At 37.9% G+C, this 10,392-nt stretch overlaps 2 protein-coding genes across 4 annotated transcripts; one reads left to right on the forward strand and one right to left on the reverse strand.

The window, feature by feature from the left end:
• The first annotated feature begins 46 nt into the window (after positions 1–46).
• Positions 47–6,591, forward strand: LOC129320716 (pachytene checkpoint protein 2 homolog). Its single transcript, XM_054966278.1, has 14 exons — positions 47–254; positions 370–433; positions 697–803; positions 1,451–1,518; positions 1,817–1,920; positions 2,043–2,147; positions 3,086–3,175; positions 3,299–3,374; positions 4,746–4,815; positions 4,897–4,967; positions 5,142–5,232; positions 5,744–5,871; positions 6,000–6,119; positions 6,196–6,591. The coding sequence occupies exons 1-14, from the start codon at positions 128–130 to the stop codon at positions 6,334–6,336; spliced, it is 1,362 nt and encodes a 453-aa protein (XP_054822253.1). The 5' UTR covers positions 47–127; the 3' UTR covers positions 6,337–6,591.
• A 562-nt stretch (positions 6,592–7,153) lies between these two features.
• LOC129319816 (pentatricopeptide repeat-containing protein At3g48250, chloroplastic) lies at positions 7,154–10,090 on the reverse strand. Of its 3 annotated transcripts, none has more exons than XM_054964892.1 (2): positions 9,893–10,090; positions 7,154–9,204 (listed from the first exon to the last, which is right to left on the reverse strand). In XM_054964892.1, exons 1-2 carry the CDS (start codon positions 10,083–10,085, stop codon positions 7,250–7,252), a joined length of 2,148 nt encoding a protein of 715 aa, XP_054820867.1. In that variant the 5' UTR covers positions 10,086–10,090; the 3' UTR covers positions 7,154–7,249. The 3 variants fall into 3 exon arrangements, with proteins under 3 accessions (XP_054820867.1, XP_054820870.1, XP_054820869.1); XM_054964895.1 differs by having other exon boundaries at positions 9,780–10,034; XM_054964894.1 differs by having other exon boundaries at positions 9,715–10,034.
• Positions 10,091–10,392: the final 302 nt, after the last annotated feature.

Raw genomic sequence — 10,392 nt, forward strand, 5'->3', positions numbered from 1 at the left:
ACAGCGACTTCGGAGCTCCATGGAATTAATGGGGGCTGGAATTCCAGGATTTTCCCGCCCATTTTGAAAGAAATCGTCCCCAATAGTTTCCCTCTCCCCGGTTCCACAAACAATCACTGGCAAAACAATGAGTTCTTCCATGGAGGTTACATTGCAAAATCCCCCGGTTGACGAAATATCCGAACAAAATGATGTCGCTGCCCAAGACCTAGCTTCTTCTACCATGCTTCCCGAAGAGAGAGTTCTCGTCTCTGGTACCATGAAATCACCCTCACCCTCTTGCTCCGCGCATAGAGATTTCTTTAGTTTCAATTCTTCCAAGCTATGATATATTCGTCATTTAACATTGTCCCTATCTTCCTGTACCAGTTGAAGTATGTCTTAAACCTTCAAGTACAGCTCGGATCGTTGATGTTCGTTCAGCCGTCGAGAGGTGAGCTATTTATTTATGCTTATTGACTCCAAGATGTTTTTTATGGGTATTTTGATTTCGAAATTTATATAAATTGTTATCTCTCGATTAGTTAATTCATGGTTTATGAGGTCGTAGAATTTTCTAATCCAATTCTATATTTTTGGTTGTTTAACTTTAGTGTGGATAATTGAAGACTGGACGTCTGGACGACAAGATTAATTACGTCTTAATCTTCCGTCTTATTTATACAACGCCTTATAACCGTTATCTTCGATTTTCAGGATGCTCGAGAACAGGTGTTTGAGCTATATTGATGGACCCATTCCCCTGCCTCTTGATGATACGTTTCTTTCAGAAAACGTGCAAAGAATCAGTATTTGTGATACTGGTACCTGACTTTACCTATATATGACTTGTAATTGAAATAATTACTCTTAGGTAGAGGTTAACTGAGATCCTCCAGATTTCTTATTCTACCAATTTTAGAAAAAAACGGGCAGATACTCTCTCTACTTTAAAATATTCGCAAGCAGTCATTTTTTTACCGTCAAATTCGGATAATAGTTCCTTCTTCTAAAGCAAACCTGGAAGCAGATCATGGGTCTGTTATTCGAATTTCAAAGCACATTGTAACTGGATATAAATGGGTCAAAGCATGCGAGTGTGTGTTTGTTTTTTCCCCCCCATTTTTTTTTCAGAAGACAATATGTATGACGTTGGGGGAGTCTCTCATAACATGCGTTTTTTTTTTTTTTTTAAACTTGGGGAGTTTTTGGCAATCTTGGTCCCCTGCATTTGGGGCCAGATAACTTTGGCTTAGACCTTTCTATCTGAACACGTTTTAGCAATAATTTAAAAAGAAAAAAAGGTCGTTAAAATAATCCAATTTATTGTCTCTTTTAACGAGAGAGTTATTGGTTCGACACCAGATGTGATAGTTGCTGAACTTTAAACAGAAGCAAGGAGGTCTGCTTTTCATACACATGCATAAATTGTATGGTTCACTGATCTGAAGCTAAAACGTTCAATTTGTAGATGAGTCGACGAGCAACCATAACATTCTTTTGTTCTGGCAAGTCAAGCCTGATGTGCATGTCTTTCAGGTGATGCTGGTCAACTGGCTTGTGTCGTTTTCAATGGATGGCATATCCTGGTTCGATTAATATGTTCATAGAATTTGTAGCTTCTTGATTTCTTCTGACTTATGGCTGTAACTTGCTCATAGTTTCATCATTTATTTGGGAATGAATCGTCTGAGTTAAGCATGTACTACTTCGTTCTATTAAAAGTATCTTTCCACAACTTTTTCCCGTCACTCTCGTTCAGAATCTCTATGCTAAGCTACTTTCAGTTAAAGTACATCCCTGTGTTATCAATATGGTCTGAATTTTGCTTTGTCAGCTTAGTGAAGAAGGACCATGCGAGGAAATAAGTACTGATGGCCAACCTTCCAGCTTCAATGAATGGATTCTTCCAGCAAAAGAATTCGATGGCATGTGGGAAAGGTTCATAACAGCCAATAATTTTACTCAATTTGTCTTAAGTCTTAACTTCTAAGCTACTATTGTTTTCTTTGGATTATATTTTGGTTCTACATTAATTTATCCTGGCACCATTGGTTTTACAGCTTAATATATGAATCTGGTCTCAAGCAAAGATTGTTAAGATATGCAGCAAGCGCTTTACTTTTTACTGAAAAGGGCGTTGATCCATTTCTGGTTTCATGGAATCGGTAATATCTCAAAGTATTTATTTAGGTTTGCTTTCCCTGCTTTTGGTCTTCAATTCTGAAGCTTTAGTTTACAATATTGTGCTTGTCCATGATCTTGGCTGGTAGGTAGTAGGCATGAAATTTCTCCGGAAATGATACCTAATTTGGCTTTAAGACATCCAAAAATACCACGTAGGTGTGATCGAGCTGGGAAATTGTGAAGTGACCTCCTCCATTTTTTTTTCCCAAATAAAAAACTAGGAGGTTGCTGCTCATTAGAGAACAAAAATTTGTTGATGGTGGCACTTAATTCATCCTGCTTCTTGGGACTCCTACTGAAACTGAAGAATTTAGAGCTTAAATAATATTGTCCGGCCTTTTTTTTTTAGCAGAAAAATGAAGGATAAATATGCCCTTGGTTGCCTTCTTTTTATTCTTGTTCTGTTGCTGTGCTTGATTTCGTCAACAAGTGACATCGCCTGTGTAGATCACCAAGTATTGGTTGGAAGTTGGTCTTTAGACTTCACTGAGATGAATGAACTTTACATAATAGCAGCGTCAGAAGCGGTACAAACTCTAATTAGACAGATCACCAAGTATTGGTTGGAAGTTGGTCTTTAGACTTCAGTGAGATGAATGTACTATACGTAGTACCAGCATCAGAAGCGGTACAATCTCTAGTGATACCACTTCTTTCACTATACTGAAAAGAAGTTTAATAGTCTCTGCTTGGCCACTTTTACGGTGACACTTCAATTTTAGTTCCATTTGTTGCCTGGCAAATAATTTTTTTTTTTTGTTTTCTTGGGGGTTACGTCAAGGGTTTGAACCTTGGTCACTACGCGTCCCAACCCACTCTAACCACCTCAATTAGTTTCATGTGGCTGAAAATTTAATTTATTGCCCAAATGAAATAATCTTGAATGTGTCGTGACTCTTGATTCCTTGATTAATCGCAGCATTGTTCTCTTACACGGACCTCCTGGGACTGGAAAGACATCTTTATGTAAAGCATTAGCACAAAAACTATCCATCCGATTCAATCAAAGGTGCATCAATCTACATTTCTAATTATTTCTTCAGCTCTCTCTATATATACACGCACTCTACCAAGTAGTGAAAACAATGGGACAAAAATGAATTCACTAAGTTTCTGGTTTAAATTCATTCAGATACTCCCAGTGTCAGCTGATTGAAGTTAATGCACACTCTTTGTTCAGTAAATGGTTCTCTGAAAGTGGCAAGCTGGTATACTTGTGCGCCTTTACTTCATAATTCTGACTCCTCCATTGATTTACTTCTAGCCTTCGCTTCATGCATGTTCTGCATAGGAGCTATGATGTTTGATGTGTCTGTGAGTTGAATGTTAGTTGTCTGTGACGTGATAATGTTGGAAATATCTTGGACATAACACACCTGGAAATACTTCTGTCGGTGCTTAGTGGGATTCTAACCGTGTATGACTTGAAAATGGAGAAAAATTTTGCATTGGTCAACCAATATTAATATTAACATTTGTAGAAAAAGCAAATAACTGTTTCTTTTTGGCTGATTTGTCAGAAGTTCTCTCTAACTTATTTGATTTATGCTACTAGAACTAGGGTACCGGTGGAGAAAGAGCTTAGCTCACTAACCGCCTTAGCAAAATAAAATATTTGTAAAAACTATTCCTATGCAAACGACCAAAATAACAAAAGAGAAGAAGAAACAAAGCTGAACAGAACTGAGAAAGTAAATGAGCTACAAGCTACAGAAACAACTACGATCACGAACGCACCCGGTCAACTTAGGGAGTAGAAATTCTGAACTTTTAGCTTGCTGGTCAGGTTTTGAGATTAAACGTGTGACGCATCTTGGTCAGCAAATTTTCTACCTGAAACTGATTAGAACGGGGAAGAAATTTGAAAATATCAACTAAAATGCTTCACAATCTCCAAAATTCTCATCATTCCTTCGTTCATACTTTTCCCTTATCCTATTTCCACCGCCTTGCATGAATGCCTGTTACCAAACTCAGCTATATCCCCATCATATGGTTTTTGGGATACAAATCACTATTTGAATTAAATAATAGCGGAAGGAGTTCGTCGAGTGTAGAGTCTATGCCAAGCTGTATCTCCCTTTATCTGTCAATGAAATCAACAAGAGATCCTAAAACCTGGAAGCCTCCGATACAGCACCCATAGAGTTGGTGACTTCATTTGGATAGTATCATCACTTTCTTGACTTCAGATTCATAAATTAAATGCAGTTCTCCTCCTCGTTGTTGTCTCTCCAACTAAATTTGACTTTGCACATCAAGATGTATTTCTATTGCCTTTAGCTAGCAGGATGAGGAACAAATCAATTACATGCATGAGACCAACATGATTTACTAGCTTCATAACTAAATGAGTTATTTCACTTCAATTATACTTGTAAAGTCCGGATGCCAAGAGTATTGTGCCATTACATTCATATAAGAATTTGTGAAGTTCATGTCAAGGTGATTAATGTGTCGAAATGCAAAATTGCCAACCCAAAAACTATACAATTTGCTTTCGAGGAACTGTATTTGTACAACTTTGTTATATTGATAAATGATAAATGTCTATATCTTTCATTGAATATTCTTAATAGGTTGCAAAGCTTTTCCAAAAGATTCAAGAAATGGTAGAGGAAGAAAACAATCTGGTATTTGTTTTGATTGGTGAGGCATATGACTTGGCTTAATGGTCATGTATCAATCACCCTTGTACAAGCTTGATTGTAAATGACTGTGATCCTGCAGATGAAGTCGAAAGCCTTGCTGCCGCCAGAAAAGCTGCTTTGTCTGGTTCTGAACCTTCAGACTCTATTCGGGTAAAATCTCCCTCCCCTCCTCCTTACGGGAAACACAAGAAAAACTATTCTACTCATTTTGGAACAAGTAGAACACGCTATATAAATGCATAGATATAAAATCCAGATGTATGAGCTGTTTTTCCTTTGCGGTGCGTAGATTAGTGCATACTGAATCCGAATCTTCAATTTCAGGTCGTCAATGCGTTGTTAACTCAGATGGACAAGTTAAAATCTTCTCCAAATGTGATAATTCTAACTACATCCAACATAACTGCTGCTATCGGTGAGCCTAAAACCTCTCGCTCATTCAGTTTATCTCCTCAGGCCTTGTAAGTTATGTCCTCTCCCACCATGGATAGTCGTCTTTCGTCTGACTTCTAGTTTCCATGTGAAAGTTGAGCTTTCCCAGAAGGGGCAAAGCTAATCTTGTTGGTTTATTTGGACGCTGAAAACCTGAATTGACGCACAATGGGTTTTTAAGTTTTTACTCGAAAACCTGCTTGGGGCTAGCATAGGTGTTTGAACAATAGTTGCCAGCGTCTAAGTTTAATTTGTAGTGCTAGAGAATGTCTTAGATATGCATAAAAACAAGCCTTCCTATTTTCTCTTGTTTTATTCATTTCACCATTGAACTTGGCCAGCCATGCTAAAATTTTTATGATTCTTTTTTGGTAGACAAAAGGGGCCAAGGATCCTTTTTCTTTCTTCAGTTTCCACTTCCTCTATCTTCAATTTCGGTTAGAATGGACAATTTACAAGTCGCAGATTATTCAGATTTATCAGTTACCTTGCAGATATTGCTTTTGTCGATCGAGCTGATATCAAAGCATATGTTGGTCCTCCAACTCTCCAAGCTCGCTATGAAATACTGAGGTCGTGCTTGGAGGAGTTGATGCGCACAGGGATCTTGACAAGTTTTCAGGTGCAGAGTGTTATCATTAATGTCCAGAATTTTTTCCCCCCGATAAGCGCATTGATAATTTTTAATCTTTATTCCGTTTTGGAGGTTGGTTCATTAATCTGGCGGCTAAATTATCCATAATTGGTTAGGATTGTATGAACATCAAGCTTCCGAATTATGTTAATGCTAAGCAAAAGTTGAACGCACATGAGAACCATGACGCCGCTCGTTTGTGTAAACAATTACTTGAAACTGCAGAGGCATGTGAGGTAGGGACAAAAATAACTACTGATCTTTGCGATTTTTTTTTATTAAACTTGAATGTTGACTTCTATCTGTTTGTAGGGAATGAGCGGGAGGTCTTTGAGAAAGCTTCCATTCTTGGCGCATGCTGCCCTTGCCAATCCTTCAGATTGCAACCCATTTAAGTTCTTATGCACAATGATAGGAACAGCGAAGAGGGACCGTTCTGAGCTTCCCAAGTGACATGCTTGGCTGCAATACAATACGATAAATGTCTTAACAGTGATAATATTTATTTATATAATATGCATTGAATGACTGATCCCCCAGAGGAACAGATGGTAAGCCTGCTCATAAAAAATGCTGGCCTTAGGAAATTGAATCATTCTTCTGGACTCACAAGTAAGACCAGTGTTATGTAGATTGTAGAGACTTACAAGTCAGCCGACCAGTATAAACAGGATCTGTATAATACTCCCTCTACTCCAGAATATAAATTGTTTTTTCTAGCTAATTTTACTCTAAAATATAAACAACTTAATATCAGTAAAAAAAATATTCATTTTACCTATTATATTTATTAATATGGATTTTCGTGCTTATTGTGAATTTATGACTTCATTCATCATAAATTAAAATTAAGGATAAAAAATATATATTTTCATGAGAATAAATTTTATTGGTGTGTAAGTTCTTATTAAAAAGTAAAATTACTTATATTTTGAACCGAATAAAATAAATTCCAAGTTTATCTTCGCATGCATTTGACTGCATGGCATTACAATTCACACCTACAGGTGAGCAAGCAGCTGAGGATGGTTCACCCAGAACAAACTTGGGAGATGCATGCCCCACTTCGTGAGGAACGACAGATCTCAAATTTATTTATGGGTGGCCGACATTATCAACTACTATACATTAAAAAAAGCGTTGATTTTTTTTTTCTTTCAGTAATCTTCGAAGCCCGATTTCCCAAAAATTCAACGAGAGGCCGCACAACGAGATACTTATGAATGAAGGTCCAGAACTTCCATAAAGTGATATGCGTAAAACGAAGTCGAAATTTAATAAGCCAATAATAATAATAACCAGGTTCAGAGTAAATACCCCGGAAACATTATTAACTCTAACTAATCTTGTGTGAAATACATCCCCCTTACAAATTATTTTGTGTGTAGTTTGAAGAAAGTTTGTTACATGCTGGGGAAACTTTTTCTAGGGATTCAGAAGCAGCTGTGCTGCTCTTCGCAGAACCAAAAAGTTCACAAATTTTATGGTGCGAACGTATATGAGGCGGGCACTTGTAAAGCAGATCTTTTGCCTCAAAATGCCTGCCTTCTTTGAAGAAGGATTCAAATATACGAAGGTAAGTTGAAAAGGACGGGTAACTTTTCACACTCAAAACCTCCAGAAATTCTTCGGCATCCTCTACAGTTCCTACCTCTGATATGTACTTCACAAAGGGTTCAGAAAATGGAGGGAAGTTATGTTCCTTCATCAAACGAAGAAGGTCCAGTGCCTCATCAAATTTCCTGACCTCTAATAGCTTGTCAATCAGCTTCTTGTATGTAGCTTGCCATGGAGATACACGGCACTTACCAATCATCTCTAAAAGCAAGTTGTGTGCACCATCTATTTTCTTCACATTAAGAAAACCATCAACAAGAACATCCAATAGATCAGCATCTGCTTCACCGCCCTTCTCAATCATCCTTGCAAAACAAAGTAATGCCTTCTCAACTTCATTGGCAGCACAATGCCCTTGGATCAAAATAGTCCAAGTCTTGATATCAGGAATGCATCCACAACTTTCCATATCATCCAGCACTCTACACGCTTCTTCAAGTCTTCCCATTTTACAAAGTCCAAAAACAAATTGACTGTAGGTGATGTTATCAGGCTCATAGCCATCATTTCGCATAACCTCAACAATCTTTTTCGCTTCATCAAATTTCCCAGCACCTGTCAATGATCTGTGGACACCATCGTAGATTGACTTTGAGAGTATATGCCCAGTTGACGCATATTTATTCACAACTCGATCCACTAAATCTAAATTTGGGGGATCACCTCTAGAGATCCATTTTAAAAGCATACTGCAATCTTGAGTAGATGGCTTATATGGGCCATCCATCATAAGCTCATAAAGCTTGACAGCATCCTCAATCATCTTTTTCTTCAAGAAATTCCTACATATTTTTACATAAGTATCGATATCCATTTCATGAGCCGCACTCTTCATCTCATCAACAATACTCCAAAACTCCTCGATTGATTCATCTCTTGCAGTAACTCTAGCAATTGCATTATAAGTCACCGTGCTGTGCTCATAATCAGATCGCTTTCCAGCCCATTGAAAGAATTTGAAGGCTTTTAAAGGGCAATATCGAAGTTCTTTCAAAACCCTTAAAACAAAATTATCAGACACCAGAATTTTAAGCTTTGCCAGATCGTTCTCAACCTCAGGAGTCCATTCTGATCCTGCAATGACATCAACCACCTTGGCAATAACATTTCCCATCGCACTTTCCTGCATCATCCGATTATAGAAGTGGGTGAGAGCAACAGATTCACTCTCCATCTTTGCCATCTTAAGTGTCCTTAAAATTGTCATGTATGTCTCCTGATCAATGAAAAAGCCTTTTTCCTTCATCATCCTTAGAGTTATCCAGAATTGTTTCATTGTCTGCTTAGTAGCTAAAATCCTAAGCAGTAAGCTATACACTGATGAACTTGGTGTAAACATGTTTTTCTCGTTAACCAAGTTGAAGAAGCTAAAAACTTTCTCTGGATTTTTGTCAAGTCTCTTCAAAATATAGACAACAGTTTCATGCGTCATAAAGGGACAAGATTTCTGTAACTCGCGTTCCAACCCATCGGACCAATCGTTGGCTAAAAGAAGCTCCACAATAGAGTTAGGTTTTGATGATAAGTACAGCTTTTGAGTAAAGCTAGTAGGATGAAAAGCATGGTGCCGAGGCTCAAGGGAAGTAGTATAGAGAGAGAAGCGAGTCGCCTGATGGCTGAATGATCGAGGAACGCGCACTTGGCCAGCGCATAAAGAATCGACGGTTCTGAGGAAACCATACATTGCCTTCACCCGCTTCATCACTGCATGGAGGAATAACACAACCGATAATGCTACAATTCGACAAGAAAGAAGAGATCATCGCCAAAGTAGTAAGCACAAATAAACTCAATACCCATTCTTTCATTAAATTCTTGATTTTTGATTTCAACCCATAAACATAAATCGGCCAAATTCAGAACAGATTTCGACACTTAAAGTTTGGTTGTACACTCTGAAATATTCTCTGCATCTCAAAGGGTATGTTTAATTACATGAATAGAACTGAAGGAAAACATAATCAGAAGAACCTTCAGAAATATACTTTTTTAGATTGTAGGTTGTAGCATCAATTGCGTGACCACTAAAAAAGCCAGATTCACATAGATGGCTGCGAAAGAATGTCTCTATCTTTTCCGTTCTAAGGTATGAAACTTATATATTCTTTCTAAGGAGCATAATAAACCCGATGAGAAAACCAAATGAAGCAGCTATGGGGCATCCATTGTTCAGATTTGAAAATAATAAATTTGAGTGGAGTATAGCAATCAAACCAATTGAGCAAGGTTAACCAAACTCGAAAGAATCGAAAATGCAGAACAGGGAGGGTAGAGCGAACAGGGACAGAGAAGGAGATGCCGAGATGCAAAACTGATAACGAGAAGACGAGCTTCACTAAGAGGGAGAGAGAGACGATGGCGACCACAAAAGAAGAAACTCGGCGAGCTTCACCTGGAGGAGAAGACGGAAGAGAAAGAGACAAGCGCCACGACCCAGACGAGTCCGTGATGGAGAAAGAGGCGGAACGATCAACCACGAGGGAGGAGGAGGAAGGAGGCGAAGAGATTGCAGACCGAAGGGGGGAAGCCGGGAAGCAGAGCAAGCCAAAGTGGAGCAAACCGGCCGGTCCGCTTTTCAAAAGCATGACAATTTTAGGGTTTAGGGTTTAACTAGTGAGGTACGGATCAGCTCCACAAAAATCATTTGGTTTGACCACTACTCAAGCAATTTAAAAAAAAAAAAAAAACACACGCACACAAAGGATATTTTGAATTTTAGCAAGTGAAATGTGTAATATGCAAATGTGATATATTATCATTTAATAATATTTATTTTAATAAAAACATGACAATCATCTTATTCTGATATATTATCATTTAATAATATTTATTTTAATAAAAACATGACAATCATCTTATTCTAATTTTATTGCTTTTTCATATTAAAAGTTA

This window comes from Prosopis cineraria, unplaced genomic scaffold, assembly GCF_029017545.1.
Source record: "Prosopis cineraria cultivar Desert tree isolate PC_DT_omini unplaced genomic scaffold, ASM2901754v1 PC9, whole genome shotgun sequence".
Lineage (NCBI taxonomy): Eukaryota > Viridiplantae > Streptophyta > Magnoliopsida > Fabales > Fabaceae > Prosopis > Prosopis cineraria.

Coding starts and splice junctions, on each gene's coding strand:
- LOC129320716 (XM_054966278.1), top strand. CDS start 128: ATGAGTTCTTCCATGGAGGTTACATTGCAAAATCCCCCGGTTGACGAA. Junction 434..696: donor GTTCGTTCAGCCGTCGAGAG/GTGAGCTATTTA, acceptor TTCGATTTTCAG/GATGCTCGAGAACAGGTGTT. Junction 5,872..5,999: donor GGATCTTGACAAGTTTTCAG/GTGCAGAGTGTT, acceptor ATAATTGGTTAG/GATTGTATGAACATCAAGCT.
- LOC129319816 (XM_054964892.1), bottom strand. CDS start 10,085: ATGCTTTTGAAAAGCGGACCGGCCGGTTTGCTCCACTTTGGCTTGCTC. Junction 9,205..9,892: donor TCTTCCGTCTTCTCCTCCAG/GTGAAGCTCGCC, acceptor TCCTCCATGCAG/TGATGAAGCGGGTGAAGGCA.